General features: G+C 33.5%; 1 protein-coding gene across 1 annotated transcript in view; it reads right to left on the bottom strand.

The window, feature by feature from the left end:
• Window positions 1-21,239, bottom strand: part of LOC149193917 (disease resistance protein ADR1-like) — a 34,365-nt gene extending 13,126 nt beyond the window's left edge. The window contains exons 1-2 of the mRNA XM_089407476.1: window positions 20,861-21,239; window positions 20,469-20,767 (exon numbers count right to left, since the gene is read on the bottom strand). Of these exons, the coding sequence (XP_089263602.1) occupies window positions 20,469-20,767; window positions 20,861-21,239 (678 nt within the window). The remainder of the gene's footprint in view (window positions 1-20,468; window positions 20,768-20,860) is intronic.
• Between the last annotated feature and the right edge of the window lie 443 nt (window positions 21,240-21,682).

Below are 21,682 nucleotides of genomic sequence, written 5' to 3'. Positions count from 1 at the left end.
AAACATTTCTTTAAGAGGATTTTCTTCTTGATGTGAATCTTCTTCAAGATCTCTAAATGAAACAGACTTTCTGAATGGCTCCATTCTCACTTAAAACAATATAGATCTGAGTACCAACCTTTTAGAATCAGACGTTACTGGCTCTGATACCAATTTCCAGCAGGGGCTCCTGTCACGAGCTTGCTCTTTCTCTGTGTCTCTTCGTATTTCTCTGGTAGCCAACTCCTGATGAACCAGTAATGAACCTACTTGGATCTTTCACACTCTGACGACCTCAACAGCGGCATCCACGCCTTAACTGAACCATAAAAAAGTCAATATTGATATTTGAGAATATTCTTATTATTGTACAATTTTGAAACTTAACTAAAACATTAAAAAAATCATATTGATATTTGCAACTAATTTTAGGGTAAATCATATTAGCAATTTTTTTGTTAGAAAATAAATGGTCAATTTTTTCCAGAAAGAAAAAGCTGTATATTGATTATAAAATAAATGATCAAATTTCACTGAACCATAAAAATACAATAATAATATTTACAATTTAATGTAAATCATATTAGCAATTTATTTTTTATAAAATAAATGATCAAATTTCACTGAACCATAAAAATACAATAATAATATTTACAATTTAAAATACAATAATAATATTTACAATTTAATGTAAATCATATTAGCAATTTTTTTTATTTGAAAATAAATTGTAAATATTAATAAAATCTCCTTTCAAATATTAATATAAATCTCAAATATCTCTAATCAAATAAAAATTAATATTAAAAAGTATAAAAGAGATTGAATAATTATTATTAAAATAATATAAAAATAAATTAAAAAGCTATATATAAATGAATTTTAAAAATTTCAAAAAATAATTATATAATTTAAATAAGTCTAATTATAAAAAAATATCTATCTTGATCATGATTTTAAAAATAAATTATTATTAATACAATATAAACTATTATTAATAATTTTATATAAACTATTATTAATACATTACTATTATTAATTATATAAATTAAATAAGTGATTAAGACTTTTTTAATTATATTATTTTAATAATTCAACAAAAAAATAAAAAAATAAAAAACTTAAATTGTAATAGGATCAAAATATTAACAATAAAATGAAAAGAAAAAACACAACATTAAATAAACCATTATAAATCAAGAGTATATCGAAAAGAGAAGATGGATCTACTCTACAAAATGTAAATGAATTTAGATTTAAGGTTTTGGACAGAGTTAATAGTGAACCTTTAAAGCACTCCCTATCCTTGAAATTATTGGTCCCTGAGTTGTTTGATAGTATTAATAGGACTTTAGAAATGGAAGATGGCAGTTCAACCTTTCCACAAAGAGATTACGGGAAAGAAGAAGGTTGTGGAAGATCGTAAAAAGTTGGGAGATTAGGTTTTCGTGGGTGGTATGTGAAAAAGTGAAAGAAATAGATATTTAATTTAGTGTAAAAGATTTTGATTATAAATACCATTAAAATATCTAATTATTTAAAATATAAATTTATATTTATATTTATATTTTAAATAATTAGAATTTTAAATATTATGAAAGTTAAATTTTATTTTTTATAATATCTAGATTTTTTAGAATGTGAGTAATTTGAATAGATAGATATTATTATATTATATATAACTTTATTTATAAATAATATTAATAGATTAGTTACAACGTATCTTTTAAAATTTAAATTTAAGTAAATTGGGAAACCATTTTTCCTTGATTTCAAAATTATATATTATTATATAAGAAAAAAATATATTTCTTAAAAATCAAAATTTTCAGGATCAAAAATCTCTGAGTTCAAAATTATTAAAAAAATATATATATTTCAAAAAAAATATATATTTAAATATTACAATAAGTTAAGTCATTTTTATAGGAAGAGATTAAAGTGAGTGAATGGTTTATTTCTCGCATTTTAGCACGTGAAACATGGGAATGTTACTATGGGAAATGTTTTATAATTTACTTGTGTAATCATAGTGTAGTTTCATGTTATGTTGTGGGAATGTTACTGTGGAAAATGTTTTATAATTTACTTGTGTAATCATAGTGTAGTTTCATGTTGTGTTGTTTCTTAATTACTTAGTGTTAACATGATCTTACAAGCTGGAGAAGAGCTAAGTCAAACTAGATTTCTTCGTATTAATTATTTGATTTTATATATGTGATTTTAAAAAAGTTGTAAATAATAATAAAAAAATTATTTGATTTATATGGTTTATATTTTTTATATTAAAAAATTATATTTTAAAAAATAAATTTAAATAGTACAAGTGGATGAATGGTGTTAAAGTAAAAAAATAAATAAAAAAAAAAATTAATTGGTATATAGGTGGGATTATAGCTTCTACAAAATTACGAGGTATATTATTAAAACTGGATTCAATGTTGTAGTTTTCTATATATTTTGAATTTAAAAATTAAATATAGAAAGAGAATTAAATAAAATGACTTATATTTAAAAAAAAAAAATTATTAAAAAATTAAGAAATAAAAAAAGAATTAAATAAAATTACTTACATTTCTTAAAAAAAAATATTAAAAAATTAGAAATAAAAGGAGAATTAAATAAAATTACTTACATTTCCTAAAAAAAAATTATTTGATATATCTATATGAGGGGATGAATTGTTAAATATTTTTTATTATTATTTTAATTTAATATTTTATAATTTTGAATTATGGAAAAAATTAGTGGGAATGTTTTTTTCGTGAAATGTTTTAAAATTTTGCTAGTCTAATAATAATATAAATATCCTAAAACTTTAAAAAATTATTAATCATTTGAGATATATATATATATATATATATGAAAGAATTATCTTGCACATAGGAAGAAATCACAGAGGTATATTATTAAAATTTAGATAATGTTGTGTTCCTCTATGAATTTTTAATTGCGAGTAGAATCTAAAAACCATAATATAAAAGGAGAATTAAATAAAGAGGTAACATAAAGCATAAGTATAGCCAAAACTATTTAAAAAACATAATAAGTATAACAGAAAGCAAATTTATCATATTCCAATCAGACCTATATATTATAACGAAGCATGATAAGTATTAGGTTAGGCTAGTTGATTGGTAAAACTTGATATGGTTATAATGCACTACATGTACAACAATTGGCAATTCACCTTCTAAAAGAATATGCTAGTGAACACAAAATTTAATGACAACTACTCAAAATTTTCTAGTGGAACGTTTTTCATGTAGTGTTACACCGAATATGGGTAGTCATAACTCTCATTTTGCCATTAACAATATATGAAATTCTCATTTTCAATAAACATTTCAAAACCCTTTAATTTTTATAATAGTATTTTTTTTAAATGATCGTTTTCTATAATAAATGTTTAAACATAACTTTGATTTTGTTTTATGGAAAGCTTTTTTTATGGGGATTTTATGGGAAATGGGAGTTTTCGAAATTTTATGTAGGCTATTGTTTGTAATGATCACAGTAATTGGACCATTGAGGGCTTGGGACACTAGTGTAGGTTTTTTTGAATGATTTGAACAATTTAGGCTTACTAGTACTCAAACTATATCTCTAGCCTATTCACCATGTAGCGATTTGATAAACTTACTTGCGGAATTAGTACCTTATCTAAGTCGATGCAATAGCCCTTAAATTAGATTAACTTCAACACTTAGTCAATTCTTTTACTTTACAGTCTTACTACGTAGACAATCTTTGCAACATAAGCAACTTCAATGTAAACAACAATACACTTTAACATTACATGAACATGTACAATGACAATAGATGGGAGGGGGAACTCCTGACAAATTCCCCTTTTCTTTTATTAACTTAAAACTTCAAATTTCATATATTATGCAATAATACAAAGCCAAGGTTGGTCAAACCCCAAAGGTTCGTTGCCTCAACTCTTGGGAAACTTCAACAAATTTCCTCTTAGCTTTGTGCATCCCTTCCTAGCTCACAACTTTGGGAAATCTCAAACTTACAAGCTTAAAATAACTTGTGCGCATCTCTTGGCAGAGCTCACACCTATAACCAGAATCTTTGCCAAAATGAAGCCCAACCTGTCACACGGAATAAGTCGATCTTGCGGACAAGATCGACCTTCCTAGAATCTAAAGAAGACCTAATGACAATCAAACCAATCACACACTATCTTTCTCTAAATATGCTTTTATAAACAAAGGCAAACAAGTGTTTTAGGCCTACCTTAGGTCCAACGCAAGTTTGTGGAAGCCTTTGCTCCTTCGATTCCAAATGAGCTCCTTTGTCACGAATCTGCAAACAAAAACAAGCAAACAAATTAAATAGCACTTGAAAAGCCAATATCATAAAACATATTTAACATGAAAGTCAAGGAATTCATGAAACAAATGACATGAGACAATTTGTTGAGAAAAATGAGTATGATTGTATTAATTCAAATCAAGAAGAACTTTACAACCTGTGCCTTGACGCTGTACAAGCTCCTCCCAGGGTCCAGCAAGAAGTCTCCTCTACTTTGACAAGTTTCACTCTCTTCCCAATGAAGCCAAAAAGGTATGTGATCTATCCTCTTAAGCTCGACTAGGAAGTCTTAATTTCACCAGCATTTACCCTCAAAAATGTTCAGCTTCTAACCTCTCTAGCAACCAGCCCAATGCCTGAATTTATAGTGCAATGGAGGGAAGTTACTAGGTCCTCCTTCAAAGGGATAAAGCCCTACTTCAAAGGGATAGCTCCTCTCATCAAGGGATTAGCTCCTTCTCTTTTGGGATGCATGAACCACCTAAGAGCGACCAATCCACGTCAAAATTCCTTCTAGAATCATCTAGAATTAACCCAAAGTTAGTTTTTTAGAATAAACTTGCACCTTTTTGACTTTCACAGGGGTTCGCACCCACACCTTTAGAGACAGAGTGGGCAGGTCCGCAGTTTTTGTAAACAGAAGGTGCGGGACCGCATGTTACAGTGAGAGAAAGTGCGGAACCAGAGTTTTATTGATTGTCAATGTCTTTCTCTAATTTTCAAAGCTTGACCCAAATTGGATTCTCCAAGGAAGAGTTATGTGAAATCTCCCACAGTGACTTGCTTTTAGACTAGTTCAGTAGAGCTAACTTGTACGACGTGCCACGAGTCAGTATTTCAACCTTTGAATCTAAAACACACATACAAGAAACTACAGTCCGTCCTCTATTTGTACCTTCTTACGAAATTTCAATCTGATCCCCAGAGAGAAAGTTATGATGATTTTCCCCAAGTCACCTGTTTTGAATGTAATTCAGGAGTCTGCAAAAAGACCAACTTCCTCAGATCATATCTCCGCAAATATCGCGCGAAAAGCTCTGAAATTTGGACCCAAGCTTCAACGCGATTTCTTCTCAAATGGGTTTTTTTTGCGACTTCTGAAACGTCACAGTAAAAAATTTATAGTGAAAAAGCCACGATGACCTGTTTGGAGCAGCGAAACCCTAGAATCCAAAGCTCTAATACCAAATGTTATGAAACCAGTTCAAGAAAAGATAGAAAAGATAGATCAACGCCTTATAATTCAGCCTCTTCGAGGGGGCAACCTCCTTTACATTACATAAATGAACAATTATTTTATGATACAAATGACAAAACCTCCTTTCTATATATAGGAGTCTAAGGAGTCACAATATAATCCAGCCGACCTAACAATAAGAATATAAAGCCACAAAAATAACAATAGAGGGATTCTATGGGGCACAGAAATAACAACATGGGGGTAATAGGGGCACAACAATATAAATAAGGGGTATAACTACAATAGTAATTGGGTAATCACTAGTATTATAGGGACCCAACAGAATTTTCCATATGAAACACCATCAAATTTAGGTGACATTTGAAAGGTATGAAAGGAAAGAAGAATGAAATGGTTTATGACTATTCAATTAATTAGCAGTTAGTGGAATAGATTAGGAATAGATAACTGATTTTTTCAATTATATATCACTGAAAACATGTTGAGTATTAAAAAATAGATAACTGCCTAATTGTTTAACATGAATTTATTGCTATCTTATTTTATAGGTCTTTGAAGTGTAAAAAATGATGCAAAAGTGGCATTTATGCATTGAAGTGTTCTGCTTTCCAAATCCAGGTTGAGCAGTTGTTAAATTTGTCCTTTAAATTATGGAAACAAATCATTTGTTTCATGGAAGAGAGAAGTGCCTGGAATGATGAAAAACAATGAAGCATACTACATTGCCCTTGTTGAAGGGCTAAAAGAGGCAAAACAACATTATGTGAATGATATTGAAGTCTTCACCAACTCGGAGTTGATATGTAATTAGATGAAAGGCATCTATCGAGTTTGAAAGGACAATTTAAAATTCCTTTATAAGGAAGCAATAAATTGGAGTCGTCAATTTTAATATTTTACGATCAATCACTCTGCAAACATTGAAAATATGTCTAGTGATATAATGTCCAAAGCATTGTTAAGCACATATGTAGATGTCAAATATGACATAGGATCACCATCCACTGCAATATAAATCATTGATCACCATCAATATAGATCCCTAGTATGCGAATGGGTTGTTTTTATCATTTTTTTGGGTCTATAATAGCATGGTTCTTTCACTAAAGAACCTGTTAATGTTTTATTTTTTCCCAACTTGCAACGATTATGATTTTTTGTATGGAAGACAAATTTAGGGACAACTGTAATTTGAGAAAAGTATCTGGTTCATGGTTTTGTGATTATCATTAATACATTATGGTGTTGTCTAATTGAGTTTTATCTTTTAGATTTTTGGTTGAAATCTTGCGATTTTTTAAAGTCAAATCATTATTTGATTTGTATCTGTCTCAAAATGTACAACTATTGTTGGTAGATTTCCCTTGCAGCTCCATGGACATTTGTTAATCTATTCATATTTCAAAAATAGTTAATAACATCCATATATCAATTTTTTGTAATTCTTGTTTATATTATAACAAGGCAATTTATGGGCATTCTTGATAAAGTATTTATATGCTTGTTTTGTGAAAGACCATCTAAATATTTTTGTTTAGATCCTTCATACTAGCTGATATACTTTGAGTGAAGTGGTTTGGCCTTTTTATGCCAGCCTGCCATGATAAATTGAAGACTGAAGTCCATTCCTGTAGTTTTTTCTAAATATGCACAAAGGTTTCTTGCGAAGGAGAAAAATTGAGTTGGTTTGCTTTAATTTAATTGCACAGAGAATAACTAGGACAAGGTGCTTTACAACTGGGTGGGTGGATCTATTTCTACATCATGGATTTTATGTTAATCACTATAACATAAAAGATATGAAAAACCCAACAAATATTTATCTTTATTACCATATTTAAACAATGACTACTATAAAACTATCATAGTTGCATTTTTCGAGAGGGATAAAAATCTTGAGGTTTGCACCTTGAGGTTCTTTTATATTGCAGATCCGCGGTTAAGATGGCTCTATGATAGTGTTAGAAAATTGCAGTCGAGGTGCCAATTTTTAGGTCAAAAAGCAATTGAACTTACCATGAGTTACTTAAATTCGAATCCAGTTCAATTTTGACATATTTATTTATTTTGTTGTTAGCAGATTACAGTTTGAGTTGTGAATTTTTGGATCAAGAACCAACCAAACTTAACCTGCTTTATCCACAAGTGGAAAATGACCTTAAGCTAGAGATTTTCTTCTTGGAAAGCTATCTTTACACTTTTATTTGCAAGTATGACTCACCGTTAATGCCCAAAATTTTAGCTATCAATGCACTAAATCATGGCATTGGTCAAATCTATCCCAAGATGTGAAGAGTTAATTCCAAAGAAGTTATATTTGTTGTTGTGAGGCTTTGTATTGATGTGAGACTCTGCAACTGGGTAAGATGTAGGGGAATGTCTCATGAGAGGGAATTGTTTGACATGTCCAAATAAAACATAAATTTGTAATAGTCAAACCAAGGAGGAATGCTTCATGTAAATTTATTCCACGAGAGATCAAGAACCTGTAATTCTTTACAATTTTGCATCCATTTGGGAAACTGGCCTGAAAGGCCACAATTTCCAAGAGTTAAATCTTACGTTGCCCAAAACCTGTAATATCTGTAGGAATATGGACCTCATGAATATTGATTAAGAGAATCAAGTGATCCGAATGGAAAATGGCATCAACCCATGGTACTCACCCACCCATATTATTCATCAACCCATGGTACTCACCCACCCATATTATTCATCAACCCATGGAATTTACCCATGGTATTGTAAATGGCATCAGCCCGTGGTATTGTAAAATCCACCCATGGTATTCATTCACCCATGGAATTGACCCATGGTATTGTAACTGAAAAATACTATAAATAACAAGTCACATTTTGTAAAAGGAGATTGTCTGCCACAATATAGCCTTTACAGTTCAGAGGCATGTAGCCGCCACATCTCTTCTCAGAGATAAGCTACCATCACCCCAGCTGGTTTATTTTCATTACTATTTTAAATAAAAGTTTCTTTGTGGTTTTTGTTTATTGGGCATTCTCCTCTTTATTTTTCTTCTGGCAATTCAAGTTTTTAGATCTTGGGGGTCTCTTCCCCCAAGATCAATTTCAATTTTTTTAGATCTTGGGGGCCTCCTCCCAAGATCCGGATTAGTGGTATCAGAGCAGGTTATGATTCCATGGGAACAAGCGTTTGATCCATATTTCAGTTTCAAATTTTGTAGCAATATTCAACAAACTTCAGGCATGTGCTAAAACCTCCAGAGAGCACTTTCTTGGGTCAAGCAGGAAGAATTTTTCTTTTTCATTTTTTTGCAAGAATTTTTTTGGGTGGCGACTTTGCAGATTAGATTTGAAACATTTGGTACAAAATTTACAAAAACAAATACCATATCTGGATTCCTCTCAAAAAGTCACCCAATTTAAAAAAAAAATGGGTCGAATCGAAGTTCGGATGTGGGAGATATCGCTGATTTAAAATCATCTATTTTATTAGAATTTTTGTGAGAGTGGAACTATTGCAGCACGGATCTAAGATCTCAGAGTGCCCAGATAAGGATTTCCATCACATGGGAAGATGCAAAATGGTCCTTCTGCTTCCAAAAACAGGTTATAATAAATATTCTGAGTTATATTGGCCGAGTTATGTCCATTGTAATTCTGGAGCAACATTCGGAGTGGGTTTCCATTGGAGACGTGCCCTCCCACCCCACTTTAGTAGGCACCTGCTTCACATTCATCAGTTTCAACATAGGAGCATTCGGCTTGGGTTATTTGGAGATGTGCCCTCCCACTCCAGGCTATGTAGGAACCTGCTACTTCATCAGCAAACAACATCATGGTTATGGGTCAACCGCATAAAATCCTTGTCATCGAAGTCCATTTGTTAGGCTTCACACTGTCAGAATCACAGTTGGTCACAAGCATTACAGGGTATCTCTATCCTCGGATCTTTGTTTATCAGGGTTATGGGTTAACCACATAAAACCCTTATCTTCGGTGGCTCTTCATATTCAACAAAGGCTTCGCAGGAGGGAACTTTACGCAATGGGGACCATTGCTTCTTAAGGAGGGAGGAATGATCCGAATGGAAAATGGCATCAACCTATGGTACTCACCGACCCATATTATTCATCAACCCATGGAATTTACCCATGGTATTGTAAATGGCATCGGCCCATGGTATTCATTCACCCATGGAATTGACCCATGGTATTGTAACTGAAAAATACTATAAGTAACAAGTCACGTTTTGTAAAAGGAGATTGTCTGCCACAATTTAGCCTTTACAGTTCAGAGGCATGTAGCCGCCACATCTCTTCTTAGAGATAAGCTACCATCACCCCAGCTGGTTTATTTTCATTACTATTTTAAATAAAAGTTTCTTTGTGGTTTTTGTTTATTGGGCATTCTTCTCTTTATTTTTCTTCTGGAAATTCAAGTTTTCAGATCTTGGGGGTCTCTTCCCCCAAGATCCATTTCAATTTTTTTAGATCTTGGGGGCCTCCTCCCAAGATCCAGATCATCAAGGTTGTGAGGTTCCTGCACTCTTGTAAGATAGTTAGTGCACTTGTAACATTAATCAGGCATTAATCTGACTTCTCATAGCCTTGTGTCCAACTTCTCACACATGACAGAAGATGGCACCATCAACTAGTCTTTAGACTGACCAGTGGAGTAGCATGCATGTCATTTTTGGGTGGTGAGACTGCTTAAATTCTCTTTAAATTCAAATTTTATTATTGTAAGGAAGCAGCTAAGTGATCAAAGATTGTTACTATAGACTTAGCAGTAGGAGGCATCACACTATCACTAATTGTAAAGACTGCCCTTCTCTTTTAAGTGCAATTTACATTACCTCTAATGAACACCAAATCATAATAGGTAGACATAAGAGTTAGAATACAAAAAATAACATCATCATGCTTATTCACTTTCTTTGTTGATTGTAAACTAACAAAAAATAAATGCAGTTGCCAACCTGGATTTTTATGTGTTGAAGGAGAATAATATGAATTTTTATGTCTTTAAGGAGGAGGACATAGGAGATCCACAACATCTAAATAATAGGAGATCCACAACATCTACTATTATTTTGATCAGTTAGAGTGTGAATCTTTAAATGTTCAGTAGAAGATAAACTCCTTAAAACTGAACAATTGTCCCTCCACTACCACTTCAATTTATTATTTGACCATTTCAGATCATAAGATTTGATGCAGTGATAACATATGAAAGGCTTGACCTATATAGAAATAAGTAGAATAGGTTGAATTGCTGATAGATTATTTTGATTACATTTTATACAGTTGGATTTAAAGTGAAATTTTTTTATCGCCACAGGAGCATTGGTCCACTAGTGAGCTTGATAGAGTATCCAACCTTCCTCCAGAGTTCCATTCTCACTATGATCTACCCTGCCCAAATGGTATGTTAAAAAGAGATGAGATTGGATACAAGTCTCTGGTGAATTTGGTGAAATAAATACCCCTTAGACCTAGAAACTAAGCTGAATAAAGTTTGTGTTATGCAGATGAGCCTCCACCCCTGGCGTGCACTTCTCAAAGAAACCTCCAAATGAGAAATAACACTTGTATAATTTACCACTAACAGGAAAAAAAGGGTTGCATGCTAGGCATTTACAATGTGCAGGGTGTTGGATCAAAACTTAAAAGGCCTAACTTGAATATCCATAATCATAAAATCCCTTATTCTCAAATTTGCAATATCATGTTTTAGCATAGCAGTCATATGATGGAGGTTATATCTTGGAGATAAAAACTAATAGTTGCATATGGAAGAGTGCATCATTATCTAACAGATTGTCAAGGTCATAAGGATATTGTTGATCTACGGTGAACATTAAAACAAGCCCTAATCCAGCCAAGAAAAACACAACAGAAAAATAGAACACTTCAATAATGATCACAATATAGATGACCCATACCATGTGCTTAACAAAGATATCCAACATTGAAATAGTCTATACAGGCTCATCAAATGATCAATGTCACTGATTAGTGGCATGAAAACCACTAAAACTCCTCATGGAAATCCTGGAAAGACAAAGAAAGGTGGCCACCCACAGATGAGATCCTCCTTTGAAATATACACACTCAAACTGATCAAAATCTATTTCTTACCTATTGAAGCATGAAAGTTGAATTGTTGCAGCCATATAAACTGGGCATTCTAAAACATTATGCACTTTTATCAGATGTCCCTTATTTGAAGATAACGTGATCAAGAATCAAAACCTTTCCTTGAAGAGGAATCATAATGAGATGAAAAACTATAGAGGAATTGACTTTCATGGTATGCATGTAACTTCAATGTCCATTTTTGTCAATTTTACCATCAAGTTCAACATTAACATTTTGTAAAAGACTCATTTGAGAAGGATGACTATCATAGGTGTTTAGAATTTTCCAAATATGAGTGAACATAACACAAGTAGATGCCCCCTTATTGAAACACAATGGTGAATAATCAAAATTTTTATGGTTATTAGTACCTAAAATGCAATAGATGAAGTAAGATGAGGTTTTTCCTTATTAAAATAAGTAATTCAATTGGCTAACGAATGGATGAATCAGCCCTAAAAAACATTGTACTCGTTCAACCTGGGGAACACACCATAAGTAGCTATTAGACAATCTTCTAGTCACTGGCATAGTCTTTAGAACACTTGTGCTTGGCTTTTTCATTCTTCCAAGTGGACTGGATCTATCTTTGTTTATCACACTTATAAGGAGGTTATTTTAAAAATTAGGTAAGAATTGGTTCCATTGGTCATCACCCAAAGAAAATGTAATTTTTGTAAAACCATTATCAATTCATCAAAGATATATAATTGAAAATCATGTCACATTGTTTGTGACATCATCCAAATGGTGTAAAAGGAAGACAAGAACTTACTTATTCTCTCTAGTCCCTAAAAGGAAGTTTGTTGGGTAGTACAATGACCTAAGTAATGATATGCACAAATTTGACAATGAAATCCTTGAACCACTACATCATTGGACAATTTGAACCATTGCATCACAAACTTTACCCGCCACAAATAAATGCCACTTAATATAGACATACTTGAAAAAATAATCTAGCTTTAAAAAACCAAAAAAGTAGGAAAGATTGAAAATGAAGGTGATGTTTATGTGACCATTGCCAAATATATCAAATCTAAAGTTACACTACCAATGATAGCAACTTGTTGCATGTGGATGAAAGCAGCCTCATCAAATTCACTTTTCTACAAGGAAACCAAATATTTGCTCAGAATTGGCATGCAAGCGTTGAATAGTCAGGAGTTGATAGTGTATCTCACCTTGCTAGAGAGAGCAAAAGGTAGACAAGGAGTCTCAAAGACAAACATACACCCAAATTTCAAAAGGATGGATAAAGCTAAAATCCACATCTTCGTTTTCTTGTTCATTCTGCTTTCATGATCCAGCATTATCCCATTCTATTTTCTTGTTCATTCTGCTGGTCCAAGTTTCATGATGAGAAAGATTCTCAAGAGGGAAAGTGAACCCAAATGGTGGCTTAGATTAAAGTGAAAAAATGTTTGCAATGTTTATATAGCTCATCACAGAATGATCAAATGTAGAATGTCAAACAAGAGAATGTTGCGGTGTTCATGAGAACATACTTACTAATAGATCTTGTGGACTGAAGTTTTTTCAAGATGATAATATTATATATGTGGTGCAATATTTATTAATTATCCATAAAATTGTAACATCAATATAAATCCATTAACCATGTAATGTTCAAAACGAAAAATGAAAGAAAATAACATAAATTCTGAAAATCATATGTTGGAAAGAGAGCAATACAATACATATATTAGAATTCCACAGATCGAAAATCACAATACCGCTTGCATAGAAAATAAAATCTGCTTTCATCTACAATTTTATCAAAGTCAAAAGAAGGAATCAAATTTGTTGCTCACATATGGAATTAAAAAACCATTCAAATACTTATCAACAATAAATTTCAATCCATTTAGAGGATACCAATACATAAGATCGCATGAAAAGTGTGAAATCTGGCTAGCATACGTATTGTCCAATATACAATGATACAGTTATCTTAAATATATGAACTTGGAAATAAAAATATGATTATGTCATGCTTTCACGCAAGCTATCTTAGCAATGGCAGGAGTATTTATTTATTTTAACAAAGTGAACCTGAATATCACATAAGGATAATGATGCCACTGTGATAATATTGGTTGTGTAATAGAGTCCCTTGTCACGTGAAAGTTCTCCTTTTCTGTTTTGAGATGCTTTCATCATGAGTTCCCATAATACTTCTTTTCAGGAATAAAGGAACCAACTAGATCTCCATCACAATCCCACAATTTGAAAATGTTCCATGGATAGTGTTGCACATAAGAGGATGTCGCAAATAGTAACAAAACTGCAAGAAGTCTGCACTCAACAAATGAGCACAAGAAAAATACTAAGAATCACATTATATAAATCATATATCTATATATTGTATTTATTTTTTATATGATTTTTCAAAACTCAAAATTGGGTCTAGTGACATGGAAGTTGTGATGCCTAAGAAAATGTTGTTTTTTTCCTGAATACACTCTTTGGAAAGTACTTACCTATTCTTTGTGCATACCTCATTGATTCCCACTGATGTTGAAGCCCTTCCATGGATGATCAGTCATGGTAGAAGATGATGCTTCTCCACTTGTTCTATAGTTACCTAGCAAAGTGTCATATGTTAGCGCAATGAAATTTGCTAGAGCATCAAGGTATATGTGCGCATACAATGAAATAGAGTGTCAAATGTACCTGGCATGGTAGGTAGGTAGGGTTAAGGAAACTCTTCTTCCTCTTCAAAGATGAATCAAGAGAATCCAACCCAGGTGTGAAGTCAAAATCCATAATGTCAAAATTATTGGCTTCATCCAACATTTTTTTAAGCATATTAGTCAATTGGTTTGTCTTCGTCAAAGTAGTGCGAGGGTTATCTAAAATGAGATGTACATGGCTAAACAACTCCTCCATTGCCGAATGAAGTGCCTCAACATCTGCATCAAAAATATTTGTGGTCATAAAAGTAGCATCAACATTTACATTATGGTTTTGAGGCTCAATATTGATATCGAGTGGGTCAGTGCATTTTTTATCCTCTACATGTTGATGAAGCAATGGATTTGAATTATCCGAATGGAAATACAACTAATTAACCTTTATGGCATGCTTACAAATTTTTCCACAGATAGACCATGTACATTCACACGTTATAAAATCCATACGATACCAGGTGACAAAGTATTTTTTACCTTGATATGTATGACTTCTCACTCAGTAAGCACGGGTTATGCTCTCATGAGGACAACAATCAGTATTCAGAATTTTTCTTGCTCATTCCACTGATGGTTCTAGCTTCTTTTATCTCTTTTAGTTGTTTAGAATTCCTTCTTCTTTTAAGATTTCCTTGAACTGATGACAAGGTTAAACCATTGTTAGTAGCATATGCAATAACTAATCCATTCTCCGAGCAAATTTTTCCCTTCTATCAGATAGAAATGTTATTTTTAGGTAATAATGGTATGACTCAACAAAATTATTGGTCTCCTGATTCGCATGAGGAAACTCCCGACAACCTTTCACCCACATCCCTAATTGCAAATATAACCATGTCAGTCTCATTATATCACCTTTATAGAAGACAAAAATTCATATAATACAATTATTTTTTTTACTTATGAATCTTATCTCCAACAACCCAATTATTATGAAAATAGTCTAGAACTTCTCTTCATCTGCAAATTTGATAAAAAAATGATTGATTACATCTTCCACTTCATAATTGAGAGTGTGTTTCATGATGAAACCTAAATCACTGAACATCTCATTGGATTTTATGGAATTAGTGGCCAATCGATTGACATTTTTTAACCAAACCCTTCGTACATGCCAAAAACATAAGATCACATCACAACCTGTGATCCTCCTACCATATTCAATGCATTTTAGTGTGCTATTTTTAGAAAAAAAAAGTAAGTTTGGTTATATCATGACAATGTTAAATTTCCCTGAAGGCAGTGATTTCAACCACTGCATCATCAACCATGAAAGCATCGACTTTCCAATCAGGACGAGTTTGGAAACACTGTGCATGATCTGCTCCAACCATATTGCAATATCATCTTATGTGTTTCGTGATGCCACAACCCATGCAACTGGAACCCCTCTTTGTTGTTCATCAAATTCCACAAGTGTATATAGCTGATAATGCCATATTCAACATTAAATAATCATATTGAATGTATACAACTTAAATAAGTATATTCAATCAATCATTGGCATCTGAATTACCCCATATTTATTTGTATTAAATGTTGAATCAATGGCTATTAAGCTATTGTGTGATAGCTTGACCATTGTCTCCAACATCCACTTTGTTTGAATCTGTATTATAAAAGGGATCTCCACACCATTGGGATTTTGGTAAAAGAAAAAATCTTCTCAATGCTTTTGATACCAAAGGTTTACACTCATTTAATCCTTTTTGTGAAGTTGATAATTTCCCTTCGCCAACCTATTATAGATATTTGCAATATCTTTCTTGCATAAGAAGAAATATCTATCTCGAGAAGCTGCATCCATGTCAACATGTCTCTTTATGTGGGTTCTATACACTATATCAACATGCACTCCCAAAAAGAAACAACTCTCTGCATATGCAACAACGTACCTTGAAATCTTTGGCCTATGCAAGATCATGGTCTCACCTGAAGTGTCACGTTGGCCATGACAAGCCCAGCCTTTCTCATCTTCATGTTCATACATATTGAAAGTTAGTATTACTCTATCAGGAATTTCATTCATAACTTTCACAATAAAATGGCATGGCAACCCCTCTTTTGCACAAATGAGGTCCTTTGTTTAACTCGAGGATCTCCTCTTTTGTCTTCTGGGCTAAATGAATAATGATAACTACACCAATAATTTCAAATGTTAGTACATAGAAAGAAAGATAAACATGGTTTCAAAGGATCTAAACAATACATTCTTTAAATACTAAGATTTCATATTGCAATGCCGCGGTAGCTCTTCGTTTTGGCTCTTTCTTTGTTTTTCATATGAATTTACATGGAGCAATAGGATTTTCTTCCTCTATTTTTATAAAGTTAAAAACATGTTCTAATGGGATTAAGGCAACTCGATCAATACTATTGTTTTTTCGATTTATTTCCGTCCAAACCAAGTCTTTACTAGAGAAGGTCATTTTTCCTTTGAGGTCCTGCACCTCAAGATCCATGATATGCTGCCATTTGCTTCGCTTGCCCATTTTGAACTGATCTAGTCAAACAATATGCAAGGACATCAGATAAATAACCTATATAGAAACATGTTAGCAACAAAGCTATCCATTCTAAAGCAAAACGACAAAAGCAAATAGATAGAAAATGATACACTGAGATTAGTCCTTCCTTAGCTAGCTTATTTATTTTTGACTGGCTATAGCAAATAAAGCTTCAAGATTTGACATGACATGGGAAGTTTCACGGATTATGCCCTAATAAAGTAGTAGAAGCCAACAAGAGCAGTAGCGGCTAATTTTTCTGTTCACACCCAATAAGTTTAACAGTCCTTATGGGGGAAGGGGTATGCAAGTTGAAGATTTTATTATTATGATGGTCTGCCCTCAGCACAAAGACCGTGCAGTATGAATAGAGATATATAGACCTAAAGCTGAACTTTCAAGATTAGCAAGTTATCCAACATATATATAAATATAAAACCTTTTATTTTATTTTATTTTTTTATTTTTTTTCGGTCTGAGGATTTCGCTGTTTTTCTTGGGTTTTGATTTAAAGGGGCTATTTATGGAAAGTCTGGTGTGAGAGCTTGGCTTTGGATTAAATAATTTGTGGAGTGTCAACAGAAACAAAGCAGTTTATTATCCAACATGATATTTCAATTACTTAGATTTCAAACTGACAAAAACATGTGTAAAGGTTGAGTACCACATAATTCCTTGCGGCACTAGCAGGAGCAGGAAAATATTATAAAATACTCTTGCTTCTTAACCTTACATACCTCATACAAAAAATGAAAAACAACTTGCTAAATTCAGATAAAGAAGCAATCTCTAAGGATCTGCTCCTCTCCCTCTACTTAGAGCCCTATTTGTGCCACTCTTTAATAACAAGTGAGGCATTAATTATGTGGAATGTAGTTCAGTACTCAAGCTGAAAAAACATTGTGGACAGTTAGAGCTCCTTACAATTTAAGGAATTTTGCCTGGTTAATAATATACAAGGTCATTCAGTCGAAGAGATTAGCAAAAACTAGAGTTACGAAGCCTTCTCATTCTCACTAAGAGAAGAAACAATCTGTTAATCTCTTTTGGGAGTGTGGGGTGGCAAAAAATTAACACTTACCAAATCCATTGGAAAGTTGTACTATAGGATGACTGCACCTTTGAAATCAAAAGTCACTTTATTGGAAATATGACATTGCATCAGGGTGGAGACCTTGTTTTCTCTTTGAAAAGTGATGTACACATTAGTTTTGAATGCCCCTTCATTTTATTTAATGACTTATCAAAAACAGTCCCATAGTTAAGACTAATTCTCGAAGTTTCAAGAAAGTTGCAGAAGGTCTAGATCTTGCATTGCAACTAGGCCTCCTTTTAATCAACTAAATCCTGAATTGCTTCGATGTTTTTTTTCTCATATTGAGTACACCCATATCAGGGAGACTTCCCCGAAGTCATAGAAGAGTTCCTGGAACAAGGGGTAGTCAGGTGCATTTCATTCAATAGCAGGGACACACTTTTCACTAGTTAGTATTCATTGTCCCCCTCTCTATAATTCTGCTTGTGGGGTTTTGATGTTTAGTTTTTCTTTCTACCCATTCAAAGATTTGTGCCAAAATTTCATAAAGATGGAGATATATTCAAATTACGTTTCATCAATCAGGTTTCCTCATAAATATTAGAAAATTTATGAGCAGTGGTCATCAGTTAAACCTGAAAAAACTAATATAAGATCATATCACCTATAAGGTGCATGGAAGCATACCTTTGTCCTAAAAAAACATGTTAAAGTGTTATGGAAAATTTTCGCATATTAAATTTGAAGATTTTAGTGCCTTTCAAGGGTCATTCTCTGTCATAAAAATACTGTAAATATTTTATCTTTCAAATAAAATTCATTTTACAATTTTCTTGTCATAAAAGGGTCCCTTTCAATCTTACAAATGATTGGGTCGCATTAAAATGTCTCTTCACAAGGAAGGCCCCACCATCCAATTTTGATGCCTGGTTAGAGTGAAAAGAAAACATGTGCATGTTTACTATGGGAAATGTACTTTTATTTTATTCTCAGAAAATGGCAAATACCAGTGTTATAGCTTAAATGAAGTATAGTTTAAACTACGTTGTTGATAGTTTTGGTTTGAATTTTGGATGTAGATAAAAGGCATGATAATGGCGATGGTAGGATATGGCATAAATGACTCTCCAACTCTTATGGTAGTAGATGTGGACATGGAAATTGGTGCAGGCACAAATGTTTCCCTTGAAGCTGCAGATATTGTTCTTATGAAAAGAAATCTCGAAGATGTGATCACTGCAATAGACTTATCAAAGAAAACTCTTGCTCGCATCCATCTTAACTATGTTTGGGCCTTAGGCTACAATATTCTGGGAATTCCTGTAGCTGCAGGTATACTGTTTCCTTTTACTGGCATTCGTCTTCCACCTTGGCTTGCAGGTGCATGCATGGCTACATCTTCACTAGTGTTGTATGCTCTTCTCTTCTTCTTTAATTATACAAAAGGCCCAAGCAGATCAGATTTCTACACACAGAGATTGTACCACACAATTACTGTTCACCATGAAAACTTTATGACCAAATGTCCCAAAGTGTTAGACTTGGAAACTTAGGATGGCCATTTAGGTTTTGATAGCAATCCTCAAAATTCTCAATATGTGATGCTTTTTTTATTTGTTCCACAAACATGCCTATTCGTTGTGGAAAGATTGAAAGAGTTTTATTTGATATCATCCCCACCTTGCACATCTCCCCCTACCATTCCATTACTCCTCCATCACTCCAACCACTCGCGGTAGGTCATCCTGTAGCCATTTGTAGACATCCTGTAGAAAACAGAGTATCCTGTAGGATCCTCCACAGCCATCCTGTAGGAGGCCACTCTCTCGGTTGCTGAGCATCTGAATGCGAGGAACCTCTGTGGATGGATGCTAAGGATCCTTAGGGACCTCCCCTAGCCTTCCCAACCTGTCCCACGCTTTCCTTCCTTCTCCATCCCATCTGCACAACCAAACCCTAATTAGCACACAATCACAATCATTCCACACATTTAAAGGGAAAATACAAAAACATGTCTTTTATGATGCAAACAGCTTAGATCCATGCATTTCCACTTATTAGAGGTAACAGCAACATTGGTAGAAGTTTCCTTCACATTCCTTGCAGTATAGAGGTTAGACTAGTTAAATTAGGGTTTCCTAGGTTTACATGCTTTGATTTGCTTTCAGATCATTTTCGCCAAGTAGAGTAGTTTCCTTTGAGAATAGCTTTCGTCCATCAATTAGCAAGCTTCTTCTGAGAGCCTATAGAAGTTGGCTTGAGCCCTAGCGGACTTGTGCCAGTTGACCAAGTGACAGCTGCGACAAGAGCTAGTACTTGTGCATATAGCACCGTCGCTTCCAAGTTTGTACGAACTACCGGGTTGATAAAATGAGAGACAGGAAGCCCCAGGAGTTGTAGCATTATTGCTACAATACTGGAACTCACCAAGAGAAGCATACGTAAATTTTCATTCTTTGATTAATAAATTGCCTGAAGTGGCTGCATTGGCTCAGGCCATGGACTGCTTCCCTCGTTGAGGGTTTTAACCACGTCAAAAATACTGGTGTATTGATCTGTGATCTGGTTGTGAGCAGTGTCCTTTTGGTGTTCTTTCTGAGGAACTTACCCTGTAAATTCCTACAGGAATAGTGTAATCCTGTCTTCTTGTGATAATTGTCTTGTATCCCTCTGCTTCAAACAACAACTGTTCCACATTTGATCTTGACCAAACATCGTCCAAAACCACCAAAGTTTTTGGATGTCCTTTTAAACGAATATTATTCTTCAGTTGGTTGTGTGCATCCTCTATGCTCTGAAAATCAGGCCTTCTGCCACCAATTATCTTATCCCACAGAGTCTCTAAAAGGCCCTTTACATTTGGAGAATGTGCAACAGTAATGAAAATTATATTGTTCTGAAAGAAATCTGAAAATCACAGACAGAAAATGCATTACAAACGAAAGTGAAGCAATTAAATGGGAGTTTGGAGTGAAAATTCAAAAGGGGATTTGCTCTAACCTTTGACTTGGGGATCGTTGCAAAGGGCTAACGCAAGAGTGGTTTTGCCACTTCCTCCCATACCTTTTACCCCAACTACATTAACCCCATTCTGAAATATTAGGCTTTGCTTGACATCATTCACAAGATTATTCAATCCAACTACGAAATTCGGCATATCCGGGACTTGGGAGTTGGAGCTGCTGGTGGGTTCTTTAGAAATTGTAGTATCATAGGACTCATCAATGGAGGTCTCAAATAACTGGCCTGTACTCATTTGATGAAGCATGAAGGAATTGGAAATGGCATCCTTAGTCATCTTGGCATTAACACCGTCGATTATATGCGGACCCATTTCTTCCATATGCTTCAGTTGTTCCTCATAGGCCTTGGAATCCATGTTTAGCTTGTGGACATCGAGTATCCCTGCCAAGGCTTGGATGAGCAAAAAATCATTGACATTCTTTTCTACCCGTAGGATTTTCTCTCCATATCAATATCTTCTATATAAATCAAAACTGTTGATTCCTTCTAATTTCTTCACAAGGTGAAGGCCATCTTGCATCTTGTCTTGAATGTCCTTCAATGGTAGGTCTCTGTGAAATGAGGGTTTTGATTCAGAAGAAATCCTAGAGATTTCATCAATGGTAGGCTTGAGGCCTAAAAGCTTTTGCCTGAGTTCCTTGCTCAAAAATTTGTTGGAAATGATGCTATTCATGATGATTCTAGTTACTATGAACAACTTTCTACTGCAACTCCGATATTCGACTGAGAAATGGAGCCGACTATTTAATCCAAACAAGTTAGACACGTTATATTGAAACTTATCCAGAATGAGTCAGC

This window comes from Pinus tabuliformis, chromosome 2_2 (assembly GCF_031772625.1).
Source record: "Pinus tabuliformis cultivar Carrire ecotype Pingquan chromosome 2_2, CPIR1, whole genome shotgun sequence".
Lineage (NCBI taxonomy): Eukaryota > Viridiplantae > Streptophyta > Pinopsida > Pinales > Pinaceae > Pinus > Pinus tabuliformis.
Note: the sequence above shows the minus strand (reverse complement) of the source record. Positions and strands in the feature narration are given on the sequence as shown.